This window comes from Sparus aurata, chromosome 7 (genome assembly GCF_900880675.1).
Source record: "Sparus aurata chromosome 7, fSpaAur1.1, whole genome shotgun sequence".
NCBI classification, from domain to species: domain Eukaryota; kingdom Metazoa; phylum Chordata; class Actinopteri; order Spariformes; family Sparidae; genus Sparus; species Sparus aurata.
The window spans coordinates 2,142,619-2,158,761 of NC_044193.1; the positions used below are offsets into that span (position 1 = coordinate 2,142,619).

Consider the following 16,143-nt stretch of genomic DNA (forward strand, 5'->3'; position numbering starts at 1 on the left):
AGCTGAAAACAGATTTGTGTATCAGAAGGTTTTTCTTTTCTTTCCTCTCCCATCAACCATGTGACGACCCCTCAGATGTATCTGGTGACCCTTCAGAGGGCCGTATGTTTGTGTTTCATACATCTGAGAACAGATTCACATGTAGGAAACAGAATGTGTGAATCTATTAGATGTAGATTTTAAGGATGTGATTATTAATGTGGAGAGACGGTGAAGAAATACTCAGTAACATTTATTAAGATGATCATGTCTTCCATTCTTATTTTACAAAGTCATTAATTCAGTGGATTTATGATGCTGTGAATTCTGCCACAGACACCACATGGATGGTAAACTGTATGTTATAGTACCTCTGCACAGCACTGTGCTCTGTTTTCAGGGCTGAATGTGACGTTTGTCCTCATCACAACTTCCATGAACTGGACTGAGGCCCAGAGCTACTGCAGAGAACACCACACAGACCTGGCCAGTGTGAGGAACATGACAGAGAACCAGAAGGTGAAGGACCTGGTACCTGCAGGACAATTTGCCTGGATCGGACTTTTCAGAGACTCCTGGAAGTGGTCGGATGGAAGTAGCTCCTCATTTAGGCACTGGGCTCCAGATGAACCTGAAGGTGGGAATCAGGCTTGTGTGGTGGTATACTTGCACAGCGATGGAACATGGAGGGACAATCCCTGTGACCAGAACAGACCGTTCATTTGCTACGGCCCACGTGAGTGTTAACTGTTGAGGAACAAGTATTTATATTTGGATTCTCGTTTACAGGGTACCCGCGGGGTCTTAAAAACTTGAAAAAGTCTTAAAATTGATAACCGTAATTAAGGCCTTGAAAAGGTCTAAAATTTTGTTTACATGTCTTAAATTTCATTCTCAAAGGTCTTAATTTTTTCCTTTCTTATCTGCATGATACAGCTCAACAACATAACTGTATACTAAGTAAACTAACAAAAAAAAATCATGGATCATTGCGTTGTTTGATTTTTTCCTCCGACTTTATCGATCTCCGACATGAGGTGGCCTTCCAATGCACTGTTTCAACTAGGAGGTCGGAAAATCCTGATTTCCGAGTTTTCTACAACGCAGCATTACGTTAGAGCGTGCACAGTCAGCCGCCGACTCGCTGAGGTCGTCGCTCGCGCAGCAACTTTGGGATGGGCAAGTGCAGATTTAATCCATTGTGGCTAAGTGACTCAAAATATGACTGGGTTCATGCTGTACCAGGGAATGAGTGGGAGGCTCAGTGCAGCCTATGCCGTAAAAAATTCAAGCTCGGCACAATGGGACATATGGCCTTGGAGTCGCACATGAAGAGTGCTAAACATTTAGCATGCTCAGGAGCTACACGGAGGCAGGCACCCATATCCCAGTTCTGTGCGGCAAACCTGACAAACACCTCGGCTGCCAGCAGCACCGAGCCCACACAGCCAGGTAACATACGAGCTCTTTGTGGCTCGACGCCAACACTTAAAGGGATAGTTCTTGTTTTTTGAAGTGGGGTCATATAAAGTACATATCTATAGTCGATCTGTTCCCTACCATAATCACCGATCAGCGCAGCCTCAGTTTGGAGAAGTAGAGAGTCGCTCCAGCCCAGACGCTCAGCTTTGTACTGCAGTGAACGGGGTTCAGCAAAAAAGCGAAATTAACCACCTAAAACAAGGCTCACGTAAAAAAATTTACATCAGGTCAAGTGTACGTTGTATAGGTAAAATTCACACCGCTTTACATCGCCGTCAGACCGCGCTTTCTTTTGGCACTACATTTTCTCAACCCCCGTATCCCTACGCATGAGCGCTAATGCGGAAGGATACGGAGACTTAAGTTTCGTTTTTATCGAAAGTAAACCTCTCGTCCAGCAGCTGGGCCTCACACTGTATTCCGCCGCTTGCAGATCAGCTGTTGCCCAGTTACGCTCATGCGTAGGGATACGGGGGTTGAGAAAATGTAGTGCCAAAAGAAAGCGCGGTCTGACTGCAATGTAAAGCGGTGTGAATTTTACCTATACAACGTACACTTGAACTGACGTAAAAAAATTTAGGTGAGCCTTGTTTTAGGTGGTTAATTTCGCTTTTTCTCTGGACCCCGTTCACTGCAGTACAAAGCTGAGCGTCTGGACTGGAGCGGCTCTCTACTTCTCAAAACTGAGGCTGCGCTGATCGCTGATTACGGTAGGAAACAGATCGACTATAGATATGTACTTTATATGACCCCACTTCAAAAAACAAGAACTACCCTTTAAGGCAGAGGTGACGTGGACACTAAAGACGATATCGGACCACCACTCCCTTAGCAAAAAGTAGTATACTTGAAGTTCATTTTAATAAGTATGCTTGAGTATAAGTATAGCAAGTATACTATGGACCACGTACTTGTAGCATACTAGAAAGTATACTGATTTAATACGTCCTCGGACTAAATTGGAACATTTTAAGTTTATAAAAGTATACTTTAAGTATACTTTATAAGGTCATATTTAAGTTTACAGTAACACACTTTCAAGTATACAACAAGTACACGCATCTATATACTACTAGTGTACTAAGTATATACTTCTAGTCCACATTTTAGTTTATCAATCAATCAATCAACTTTATTTATAAAGCACTTTTCATACATGAGTATGTAGCACAAAGTGCTTTACACAGGAAACATAAAACAATAATGAAGAAAGCTCCTCCCTCCCAACCTCCGTACTATATACATGCACACATACGTACACACACATACACACACACACACACACACACACACACACACACACACACACACTCTTACTACAGGAAATAAGGAGACATGGCAAGGCACTGAGGATTGAGGAAACGCCACCTTTGGGGCCGTCCACACTGGGAGGAGTCACAGGCTGTGCCACGGGGGGCAGCAGTGCCCAGGCCCCCCGACCCTGACAGACAACGACTGGCTGGGCCAAAGGGACCCAGGGACAGCACCCCCAGCAGCAGCCCAGACACAGCTCCCAGTGTGGAGGACCCCCCTGAGGAAACTCTGGAGTTAACCCTTAAAAACTAAAAACATAAGATAGGATTAAAATCCTGACAAAAGATAATTTAATGAAGTGAAGAGTTAAAAGGATAAAATGCATAAGATAATAATAAATAAAATAAAATAGTATCGAAGATAAATAATAATAATAATAATAATAATAATAATAATAATAAAAAAATAATTAACATGTAAGTTCATAACAGGGGTAGTACCTCAAAGCAAATGTGTGTAGTGAAAATAATTTTATTCTGCTAAATTAAATGTAAGCACAACTCAATGACTCAACCTTTTTCTGTACTTACATCAAGACATTGTAAGTGTTAGCACTTATAATGTGGCAAGCTCTAGCAAGAGATTCACCATTTATTACCATACATGCCCACTGCTTAACAGACGGGAAGTCTCTCCCGGAAAACACCCCTTCACTCACAGTGCCAACATTTTTATCATCTTTGTTAATTCGACACAATTTAACCACAGAACAAGGATGTGAATTAACCCGCAACCGTCTTACACATCATCTTATTCACAAACACATTCACGAACCATAATTACACCAACAACAACAGAATACCCAAGAGTCTTTGCGCCACAGTCCACAGTGTATTAAAGTACAAGTATGAGCTTTAGTATTAAAGTATAAGTCTAAGTATTAATGTACTTAGTCTCAGACTATTCTTTATACTTTTCAGTATAAGCCAAGTATACTTCACTATACTTAAGTATATAAAATATAATATATAAAAAGTACACTTCAAGTATACTGCCTCAGTTTTAGTATAAAATAAGTATACTTGTAGTACACTTGAATAAACTACTTTTTGCTAAGGGCTCGTATACATCAATGAAAATATAAGGGAGCTCCTCAAAATCATGTGCATTATTTCATAAATGTATGCCAGAATAGGTGCGAGGTTGGTCTTCAATTTCATTGGACGTGGTCTTAAAAAGGTCTTAAAGTCTTAAATTTGAGTGGAAAAATCCTGGGGGGACCCTGGTTTAATTTAGCATGAAATCAATGATAATGTAACAAAAACGACACAAAACATAAAGTTATGGACAGAAAATAAAATGTAATCACTCCTGATGTTTATCATTGATATGAAATTATTAGTAAAGTTATCAAACAGATGCCACAGATGGAGGATAGAAGCACAGTTTCACTGTCAGTGTTCAAACTGATGAATGTGAATATTCACTTGAACAGATGTTTTGTAGTTGTAGAATAACACAACAGACTGAATGCAGTGATGTAACAGTATGAACGTACTGTGTGTTTGAATACAGCTGCAGTTCAGACAACAAGCAGCAGCAGCACCACATCCAGCACAACGCAGCCTGACGCCGGTGAGTTCTGTTAAGTGTATGTTACCGTGGGCTTTGTCTACATTACATACATAATGACATATTTTACTTCAGCTGGAGGATAGAAGCACAGTTTCACTGTCAGTGTTCAAACTGATGAATGTCAATATTCATATGAACATATTTTCTTCACAGTCACTATGACTACAAAGCAAGTGATCAAAGTGCGTCTGGAGACAAAGGACTCCTCTCTGGATCTCAACGACCCTGCTGTGATGGAACAGATGTTGAAGGAGGTAAATCATGTTGGACCTTTCTAATTTTATACACAAACAGAACAAATTCAAATAGAATCAGACTTTATTGATCCCCCGAGGGAAAACTGAGCAGAACAAGAAACAGTGTGAAGAGGCAGGAAACAGATCAACATGACATGAGCTGAGCATCGTGTAGGAAGCTGTGCACGTACATATGTGCAGGATTAAAGAGTGTCGTCGTGCCACTCTGCAGGCCGACTGAGGCAGAACTGTGACTCGTTCAGAGTCGACGCTCAGCACAAACTTTACTATCAGTTTTAGAAAAGCCAGAGCCTTTACAACAGAAGAGAGAGGAGGAGAAAGTCAGAAAGGACAACAGGCCAACAGGTCGACGCCATCTTAGGGAACTAAACATGTGAATGTATAAATGTGATGCAGAGCTCCTAAAATAGAGGAAGATATAAAGAAGAATGCAGAATGTAATATCTCTATGTGAGTGATGATGCTGAGGAGTTTTTATCAGGTCCAACAGAGGCTGAAGGACCAGGGGGTGAAAGGAGACGTCAAACTGAGCTGGAGGAAGCAGGCAGATGGAAAGGTCTTCCACAAGGAGGAGGAGGAGACAAAGAAGAAGAAGAAGACCTGTCCAATGAAGGATGAGATTTAAAGGGGCACTACGTAGTTTTGGAGAAGAAATTCAAACTCATAATTTTAATGTTTACAAGATTAATGAGGTAATAATACAAACTCAGAAATATTTATCTTTTCCATCAGTGAATCAACGAGCTGTTCTCAGAAGAGAAGAAGGTCCCAGAACACTGTTTGACGCTAGAGAGGTGGCAGGGTCCGCCACATATAAACAGAGTAAAACAGTATAAACTGTGTTTTCCTTTAAGGTCAGTTTGTTTATTCAGTTTATTCAGTCATGAAAACAAAGAGTTTGTTTATTTAATTCGTTGAGGCAGAAAAAAAATCAGCCAATGAAGATCTTTCTCTGCTCATTAACATTTCTTCACCAAAACTACAGAATGCTCCTTTAATGTTGAATTTCTGTGATTGTTCCTCAAAGTCCTCATGTAATGTGTCAGAATAGACCTGCAACATGTGGATGAATTGATCAGTCACATGAACTATTTTGATCTTCAGTTAATCCTTTTAGTTATTTGTCAGCTAAACAAACCAAATATTCTCTGGTTCTAGCTTCTTAAATGTGACCATCTGATGTTTTCTTTTCATATATGATCATAAACTTAATATCTTTGTGTTTCAGACTGTTGGTCCATTATAACAAGACATTTAAAGTGATCTCATTGGGCTGTGGGAACTTATAACAGACTTTATTCACTCTATGAAATATTGTAATTAGATAAAATACTGTGTGATCAGATAAAATACTGTGATGAGATAAAATACTGTGTGATCAGATAAAATACTGTGTGATGAGATAAAATACTTTGTGATTAGATAAAATACTGTGTGATCAGATAAAATACTGTGTGATCAGATAAAATACTGTGATTAGTTAAAATACTGTGTGATCAGATAAAATACTGTGTGATCAGATAAAATACTGTGTGATTAGTTAAAATACTGTGTGATCAGATAAAATACTGTGTGATCAGATAAAATACTGTGTGATTAGTTAAAATACTGTGTGATTAGTTAAAATACTGTGTGATCAGATAAAATACTGTGTGATTAGTTAAAATACTGTGTGATTAGTTAAAATACTGTGTGATCAGATAAAATACTGTGTGATCAGATAAAATACTTTGTGATTAGATAAAATACTGTGTGATCAGATAAAATACTGTGTGATGAGATAAAATACTGTGTGATCAGATAAAATACTGTGTGATTAGATAAAATACTGTGTGATTAGATAAAATACTGTGTGATCAGATAAAATACTGTGTGATTAGTTAAAATACTGTGTGATTAGATAAAATACTGTGTGATCAGATAAAATACTGTGTGATTAGTTAAAATACTGTGTGATCAGATAAATGTCTGCAGGTTAGATGAGATCAGAATCGACTGGAGGAAACTGCAGTGAAGAAAACATTAAAAAGATGAACTTTAATGTTTGAAGAATCTTTAAAATGTGTTTTCATGAGAAAAGAAAGTCTTTGTTCATTTCAGAGTGATAAAAAGTGTGAAATTAAATAAAGTGTGGTTTGAGAAAATGTCAGGAACAATTCAGAGTTTTTTTAAAGTCTCTTATGAAATGAAAATAATATCCAGTTTCTGTTTTTATGAACGTAATGATGAATTAACATTTCATAATGAGTTGAGCTCAATCATTTCTTCACTTATTAAATTGGGTTCATTGATGAACATATTCACCTCCCATAACAGCCTCTGTGATCTGCAGCCTCTTCTAGATTTACAGTCTGCACAGGTGGAATGTAACTGAGTACATTTACTCAACTACTTTACTTGAGTACAAATTAGAGGTACTTGTATTTAATTTGAGTCTTTGCATGTTATGCTACTTTACACTTGTACTCCACTACATCTCAAAAGCAAATACTATCAGCTTTATTTACTAGTTACTTTGCATATTACACACCTGAAAACCTCGTATCTCCAGATGTGCTGCAGGTGAATGTTTGTGATGAACTGAAGGATGAAGTGTTCTTTCATGTGTTCACAGAATCCTCCTCCTTAAACTACATGAACTCTTTAAAAACTTTCTTGGATTAGCTGCTAAATGCTTCGTCACAGCTGAAAACAGGCTGTTTTTCTGCCTTTTTACAGATACGTGGTTCTCACAGGACAGCCACAGTACCAACATATGATGATCTGGTAGAATATGAAGCTCTGCTGCAGATTAAACCAGCCAACAGTGTATAAAGGAGTTAAAATGAGCTCAACATTAAAGACATGAATGCAGCAGTAATATTAATCCACAAACATCAGAGATAAAAGTGACACAATTCAGCATTTGTCTGCAGTCTCTGGGTCACATGATACAGAGCCTCTAAAAGAAAATCCTCACAGAGAGGGTGTCACATAGTTAAAAGGACGCTCAGACATCAAAAGAAGGAATGAAACACATTTTTATTTAGAAATCAAAAGAGCAAAAACTACACACCAAAATAAAGGTTGGAGGTCACAGCTGACATAAACAGAAGGTGAAATCAGTGAGCCACGCAGCGGGCCGTCACACCCAGCTGTCCCCTCTCAACTATCAGAAAGGAAAGAAATTAATCCAACCTGAAATGAACCAAAGAAAACTGAAAACTGGTTTGCTGGTGATCTCCAAACTAAACTACAAACTAACTAACAAAACAAAACCCAGCACTGAAAAACATGTGAGGGAACAAATGCAACAAGGAGACAAACAGCAGAAACTCTCCTCCTTCAGTGTGAGCTGGGCTCCAGAGAGAGTGAGGCTGCCGCTCAGTCCGGCTTCAATGCTGTCAGGTAACTGCAGCACACCTGGACAGGTGTGTCGTCCTGAAAGATGAAACACAGACAAAAGGAAGAGAGGGCGCCAGAGAGCAACAAAGGGAGAGAAAACCACCAGTACAGACACAACAGTATCCCTACAGGCCCACACCTGACAGTCACATGACATGAAGCTACTTAATAAAACATTATCTTATTAAAATATGTTTGTACAATAAATACATGAGACAGTAGCAACAGAATAAGTGTGTTACATGAAATCAGAGTTTTTTTATATCCTAATGTTCATCAATATCATGACGTCAGCGTGAGGAAACGTTGTTTTCGTGTGAGTCAAACAAACAACAGAGTAATTTATTGACGGTCCCTAAATCACCTCCAGCGCAGCGCGAGCATCTGGGAGGCAGCTAACCGTCCTCCTGCTGCCAACACCGGGGAAACTGAGGAGGAGACGCCGCTGGGTGTCTCCCGAGTGAATGTCTGTCCAGTATCCAACTTTAAAGTAACTTGTGGAACAGGTGGAGCAGCCTCCGCACCTGTGGCAGCACTGGCGGCCGATGATGATGATGGAGGTGACCGTGAGGGGGATGAGGCGAGGCCGAGGCGGGAGAGAGATGGCGGCGCTGGCGGCGAGAGTGGAGGCGGAGTTGAACCTGCGGTAAGAGGCTGTGAATGTGCTGTGCCTGTCTGCCTGGCTCACATATGATGAAGTCATGTTGGGGACATTATTCAGGCAGCTTGATAACTGTTTATCACAGCAGGTGTAGTTGTGGCAGCTGCGTTCTAACATCAGTGTGTTTAATCAGAGTGGAACCCTCTGGGCCTTCAAGGTACTCAGTGAAGGCCCAGGAAAAAATATTGAAAGAATCTTTGTACTACTAATATTTTTTTATATATCATTTTTATTTAGTGAGTAATACACTAACAATAATTTCTTGATCATTGCTATAAACTTGGAATTATATTTCTTGGGAAACAATAAGTTAATATAATGGAACGGGAAATGGACCAATCACAATTTTTCCTTCAATGGTATCTGGGTAAATCAGCGACTCCCCCCTGCAGGACCTTCGGTGGCTGTAGTGACAGTTGTCTTAGCCAATCACATTTCATTGAGTTGTGGGCGGGACCATATCACCACATCTTCCGGATAACATATACACAGGCGACCCGCCAAAATAGTGTAAGCGATGGTAGAGGAGAAGGATCTAGAGAGCAAGGACACGGCGGAAGCTACTGAAGAAGACTGAGTGGCTTATATTTTGGATATTCCTTTTTCAAGGTTGCCATTTCAGGTTAAACTAGGAATTATCCAAAAAGGTCGACCATCTCCTGACTTGCCAGGATTGGTGCAAGCTAACAAGAGCTACCAGCGGCATTTCAAGCTAGCAGCTACAGTTACTATCAGTGGCTAACGGGCAGCGCGCGCACCAACAAGCTGTAACGTTACTGCTGGGACTGTTGGCTTTTAAATCCAGACAAGGGGCCCTGGTCCAGCACCGGGTTTAACAATTTAAGTTGCTTAACCAAAGCAGCAATGAAGTATCAGTCTACCCCCGGACACCTGTGTACCGCTGTCTCTGTGAAAACATTTGGAGACACAGGTATGACCTGCAGTTGAGTGAGCAACAGCGGAGAGAGACCATTGCACACAAGGAGAAGGTGAGTAGAGGCAGAAATATGTGTCACTAGAAACTGAATTTGAATCATATATATTTGAATCGGAATTGCTCAAATTGAATCACTGCATTGAAATTAATCTGAATATTATAATTTGATAGGAGCTGAATTCCAATGAACTTGAAACCGAAAAAATTAAATCTAAGTCAGTTGCTCTGAGATCGTATTTGAATCAATTCAACTCTATATAGGCTACTCAGGGCTTCTGCCAGTGTACCTTATTGCAAGCCCTATAGGCTTAACATTGGGGATTTCAAAATGTCTTTTAATATGTTTTTTTTTAAAACTACAGTTTAAAGGTGGGGCGGCCGGTTGGAAACATAGATGTCATAGTTAGAAAGCTGTAGCATTTGTGTTGAAGAGCAGTCCTGAAAATTGGAAGCACCTGCAGTGTTTTAGCTGCAGTGTGCAGGCTAACGGCTAACAGTAAGCTAGCGGAGTGAGCAGCAGCACCGCCCCAGACCCACAGCATACACACAGAACTGAATTTGTAAGAAGTATGCTGTAAACATACAATTTGCAAGTTTCATAGCCATTAAGGCCAGTGAAAAATTGCTGAGCGTAACTTACAAAGAGCTTGTGCTTTTTCCCATTTCACCCCAGGAGGTGTTTGTCTTATACTTTTGGCAGAAATATTACATCTACATTGAAATTCAATTGTGTCTAAACTCAAACAGACAACATTTTTTGGATTGGATTAGCAATGGAACCATCTTTAGTTGTTGAACAGTAGCTAATGATTATTCTAGACATTTTATTTTCATTCCAGCTAAACAAATATATGAAGTAAGTGAATGTATGATTTGCTTGTTTCATTTAGTTTTTTTAAATAAGTGATGTCATGATAGCCAGCTTTGAATGACTGTTTTTCCGGAATTACCTTTGTGTGTTGTGAAGCCAGTTAGGGCAAATAAACCTTTAATATGCTGAACATACATGTGACAGACTCTAGCTATTATTTGTATTCATGTTTAATTTTTTATTGCTACATGTGGTCCTATTGAAGGCCCAGGGTCCAGGTCCACGGTTCGCCACTGGTGTGTATCGATCAGGTCAGAGCGGCTACGTTAGCTAGCAGCTCTGGCTGAAGACAGTTAGCCTCCATCTGCAGCTCTCTGGTGTTTCCCTGCTGAGCTGAATGTGGCTCTGTTGTCTGTTAGAAACAGCAGCATTACTTTGCTGGTTCATCCCTTTTTCTCTATGTGTTTATGAGGCTGTGTGGGTGATGTGTTGTTGTTCATTGTTCAGGAGGTTCAAAGGGCCACACAGCCTCTGAGTCAGTAACAACATGTACAACACCTGTCAGCTCTGACTCTTCATATACATCATGTCTCTGTCTCTCACACACAGGAGGCCCTCAGTCAGGTTTAAGAGGATGTTCTGCAGTAAAAGTACGACTCTGAAGTGTGAAATGTCATGGAGTAGAAGTAGAAAATGTCCAAAACAATCAGAAATACTCAAAATTGTTCTTTAAGTACAGAAGTTTTTTCCTTCCTCCTCTGATTTTCCTGTAATGACACCTGAACACACAGAAATGTGATGTTTCAACACTCTCATGTTGTTGTTCTGCTGTTCTACAGGGCTGAGTGCCGTCTCATCACATGTTCATCGTCAGCACCATCTTGAAGAACATGACTGAAGCTCAGAGGTGCTGCAGAGAAAAACACACACACCTGGCAGCTACAGCCAACATGGAGGACGTGAAGATCCTGAACCACACGGCAGATAACAGCTCAGTGGTGGACTCTGAATACAGCCAGGTGAGTTCACCTTTCTCCCTCATCTCAAAGTCATTGTTGACGATGACGTAAACGTCGGGCCGGCAGGTTGAAGCTCACTTTGTTTTGGTGTTTGTCCACAGAAGAATGTGGATTTCTGCCTGTCGTTGGTAAGATTTCTATACGGGTTAAACATGGTGAGAGAAGACGGTACAGCGGCCTGGTAATCTGACACGTGTTAGACCTGCTGCCTGACACGTACCTCAGTGTATGAAAATCATATCATCTCGTCTATTGTGGTCTGCAGTTCCTCTTTTGTGTGTGTGTGTGTGACAGTGAGTGTGTTCTTTATGGCCCTCCCTCTGCTGTCCTCCATTGTGAGGGGAGGAGGGCTGGTGACACGCAGCAAAGGGCCAGAGGTCGGACTGGAACCGTGAGCCGCTGCAGCAGCGACAGGGCCTCTGCAGATGGGACGCCCGCTCTACCAACTGAGCTAATGGCTGCCCCGTCTCTGTGAAGGTGTTAAATAAACTGTTACCGATTCGTTTGGTCTTTTGAAACACTGAAATCATCTGTTTGTCCAGTTATTTATGACAACCTTGCATTAAACAAACAGTCGGTGGCTGTATTTGCAGCTGAAGCACCATAAAGAGTCGGCGTCACTTTGATTTGCATATAATAATTCCAGCATGTATCCTATTTGATAAATCCGGCTTTTATATCAATTTATCTCAACATGGCTGCTTTTAGTACGCAGTTTCTCACATTTAGGTATTTGCTTATTTCATCATTTGCCACTTGTACCTGTTTTCATCTACACCTCTACATTTCAGGGGCTCATGGTTTTCAGTGTACTTCGTATATTCTAAAACTTAATGTCACATTCAATCCTACTTTTACTCAAATAAGATTATGAACACAACTTTTCCTTGTAATACTGAATCTCTATGTTGTTTTACAGTGTTGGGATGAGGCTGAGAATCAGCAGAGAATAACGTGGACCCAGTCTGACATGAACAGTAAGGTATGTGTCATTAAGTTTTCCATGAATGTGTTGTTGTTTCCTTGTCATAAACACTGTGATAGCCAAATGGAGGATGCAAACCATGTCATGCATAAAGGGTGAGGTTCAGTTTTAGCAGTGTTCTCTATGTTTACAGTAAGTTAACAGTTCCCTAGAATAATGCAAATCGTAGGTGGACAGTCAGGTATTGTATTGAAGCTCTGTTAATAAGCTACATTAACAGCCACAAGTCTGAAGTCTCACATCAGAACGAACAGAGAGCCGACGAAGATGGACGCAGTCCTGCTGCTCATCATGACTGCATCAGGTCAGTAGTTTATTAGTTTTATAGATGTTGATATTCTTTTATTACAGCACGAAACCTTGTGGGGACAAAACTGTCATCAGAACTCTAAATTATAAATGATGAACCACATTTATATAATCCTTCTCCTTTGACACACAGACTGATGCAAACTGAATCCTCTGAATCTTCATTGGCTGATTTTCTTTTCAGCCTCAACAAACTAAATAAACAAACTCTCTTTGTTTTAATGACTGAATAAAGTGAATAACCAAACTGACCTTAAAGGAAAACACAGTTTATACTGTTTTACTCTGTTTATATGTGGCGGACCCTGCCACCTCTCTAGCTTCAAACAGTGTTCTGGGACCTTCTCCTCTGAGAACAGCTTGTTGATCAACCGATGGAAAAGATAAATATTTCTGAGTTTGTATAATTACCTCATTGAAGCTACAGTCTGGAGTTAACCAGAATATTTGAATATTTGAATACGGTGATTTGCGCTATTGTGAGTATTACTGTAACCGCCGCCATCTTTGCCTTGTGGTTAAAACATAGAGTTAAACATGTATCCAGCAGGTTCTTACCTGTCCAGCAGAAAAGTCCTCACAGATCCAGCAGCTCCTCCACCTCTGACATGATGTTCTGATATTTATCCTCGTTTTCTCTCTGACTCTGTCCAATTTTTTGTTTTTACTCTGCTTTTCCTGGTCAGTCTTCTTATTTCTTCTCTTTGACATGGGCAGTGGTGGGACATGTTTCTACTCTGTTGTCTGTTTATATGGAATAATACCAGTTTGAACACATCTGACCAGGTGAGAGCAGACACTGCACCTGCACGGGGGAGGGGCACTGCCCAGTACACGCTGCGTGAGGGAGGGGGGCTGCCAGCAGAGTAATATGCAGGAGAATGATTGACACTTCTCAGACACGCCCCTTGGCTCTGATTGGTTGTGTTGAGACGGGAGCAGTGGATTCATTGAACCAAATTAGGGCCACTGGGCGGAGCCACAGACAGCTGACCTGTATCTTATTCTACTGTCAGATCATAATGACAATTTTAGCAAATATAACCCAAAACTAGTTACAGACTACAGCTTTAATATTTTAAATATTAAAATTATTGGTTTGAATTTCTTCTCCAAATCTACGTAGTGCCCCTTTAATGATCAGCCTCTGTGCATGAGGCACCTGCTCTACCGCCTGAGTTACCAGGACGTCCCAGAGAACCACTGGTGTAATATATAACTATGTATTGTTTTGTATGTCACGTTGTCTTGTGTTTTTATCTAAATAACAATTAAATGTTCTGCAGTAAAAGTCTGATGTTACAGAGTGAAATGTAATGGAGTAGAAATATAAAGTTACATCAACAGAAATACTCCAATTTGTCCTTAAAGTGGCAACAGACAGCCCGACCCTGTCACTAGTTTAAGTTCAGGACTCAAGTAAATGACTTTGTTACATTCCACCAGTGATGTTACTGACAGAGACAACGACACACCTGAATACACTGAAATGCAACATTACAAAGTCAACATGTATCATAGAAGTCATGTTTCACCCAAATGTAATCAGTGTGCATGTCTGTCACTACAGGGCTGAGTGCCGTCTCATCACAGGTCCGTCGTCAGTACCATTTTGTTTATGACCTGAAGAACATGCCTGAAGCTCAGAAGTACTGCAGAGAAAAATACACTGACCTGGCAACTATAGACAACATGGAGGACGTGAAGATGCTGAACGACACAGTAGATAGAAGCAAAGCGTTACCTGTGAGTTCACTGATGTCTTTCTTTAATCTCAAAGCCATTTTCAACAATCATGTAAATGACACGCAGGCTGAAAGTTTTGCACTTCCACATTGGTGTAAAGTCAGTAGATACATTTGAAGTAACATTTTGAGGTTCTGTACTTGTACTTGAGTATTTCCATTTAATGCCACTCTGTACTTCTACTCCACTACTTCTCAGAAGGACATTGTAAGCAGCACTTTAATCTTGTGTCTGATGAAGGTGCAGCTTGAATTTAAACTACACCTACCTCTACCTCGAGAAAATGCCTCAAATTTATGTGTTTATGATATGAGATGTACTCAGACTGTGGGCTCTATCTTGCACTAAGCGCAATTGACTTTGTACACTGGCGCTTGTATAATTCCTATTTTGCATTCGGCGCACATTTGAATTTTCCCTCCGCAGACGCACGTCCTTAAATTAGGGAATGACTTTGCGCTCCCGGGGCGGTTCAGCGGAAAGAGGAGGCGTGTTCCGGCGCAAACGTTCACTGGTGCTATTTTGCTGTTTCAGAAAACACTTCCCCAACAGACCAGGAAAAACCTAATGTAAAGTCAGTGGCGCTTATTCAGATGCTATTTTAAGGGCACATGCTTGGCCATAATGTAGCGTGTGCTCAACGTGCATACACTTTGCTTCTTTCATCTACAAGGAAGCAGTTCCCATTTTTGCAAACCATACAAAAAAGAGTTGAAAAGATTTAAACAGCAAAACTAATTATTTTTCCCTCTGATATGCGACACGCCCGCCGTAGCCGTGAGGGTCCGGGAGTGGCAATGCGCGATGTGCTCCTGGTGGAGCGGGTGGACGGAGATGGAGTTGGGGGAGGAGGAGGAAGGAGGAAGGAGCACAACAGGAGCAGGTGGTGCGTTTGGAGACTTGAGGCGATGCGCCTGAGAGGCCACAGCAACATCGCCACCCGGTCAAGACGGGCATTAATACCTTGCAGCATCCCGGACAGTGCGGTCCAGTCTGACAATGCTGCCACGGCGTGTAGTGGGTCTGGATCCTCTGCACCTTGGTGTTTGCGCTGCTCCCTCATCAGCTGGCCGCTGCACACTGCTCCCGAGGCCCGGTGCGATGTCCTGGGGATGCCAGCCGTAGAAACAATTATGGCAATTTCCTCCCACGCCCGTTTGACCAAAGCTACTTTGGATGGATTTCTCCCATCCCCATACAAGGCCACTTCTTGGTCTTTTACGGCCCTGACGAGAACGTCGGTCTCCTCGGCTGTGAACTGCTTCTGGTGTGCGCCTGGCAAATTCGCTATTATAATGGCAATCGGCCATGGAACAAGCGCGCCTGCTCTTAAAGGGAATGTGAGATGGCGCTCTGATTGGTTTATTGCACGTTACGCCCAAACCACAACTATGAATTATGTAGCTACTTCAGACCAACCCGTTTTAGATTTGCATCGGGCGCAAGAGTCATTTATCCCGCCGGCATAATAGCAACAGCGCCTGAGATCTGCCCACAAAGCTACTTGCGTTTTGCGATTGATACTTGCGTTTCAGATCGTTAAGATGGAGCCCTAAATGTCCACATGTCTATATATGGATAGAACGCTCATTCCAAACAAGTTGGGACGTTGTGTTAAATACAAATACAACAGAATCGGGGAATGTGATAATTTGTTGATCCTTTTAGACAAATACTCAATTTA

General features: G+C 41.2%; 1 protein-coding gene across 1 annotated transcript in view; it reads left to right on the forward strand.

The window, feature by feature from the left end:
- The window catches only part of LOC115585697 (uncharacterized), a 510,933-nt gene that overhangs the window by 460,882 nt on the left and 33,908 nt on the right, over window positions 1-16,143 (forward strand). Inside the window, exons 31-33 of the mRNA XM_030424272.1 lie at window positions 380-715; window positions 4,291-4,350; window positions 14,284-14,459. Of these exons, the coding sequence (XP_030280132.1) occupies window positions 380-715; window positions 4,291-4,350; window positions 14,284-14,459 (572 nt within the window). The remainder of the gene's footprint in view (window positions 1-379; window positions 716-4,290; window positions 4,351-14,283; window positions 14,460-16,143) is intronic.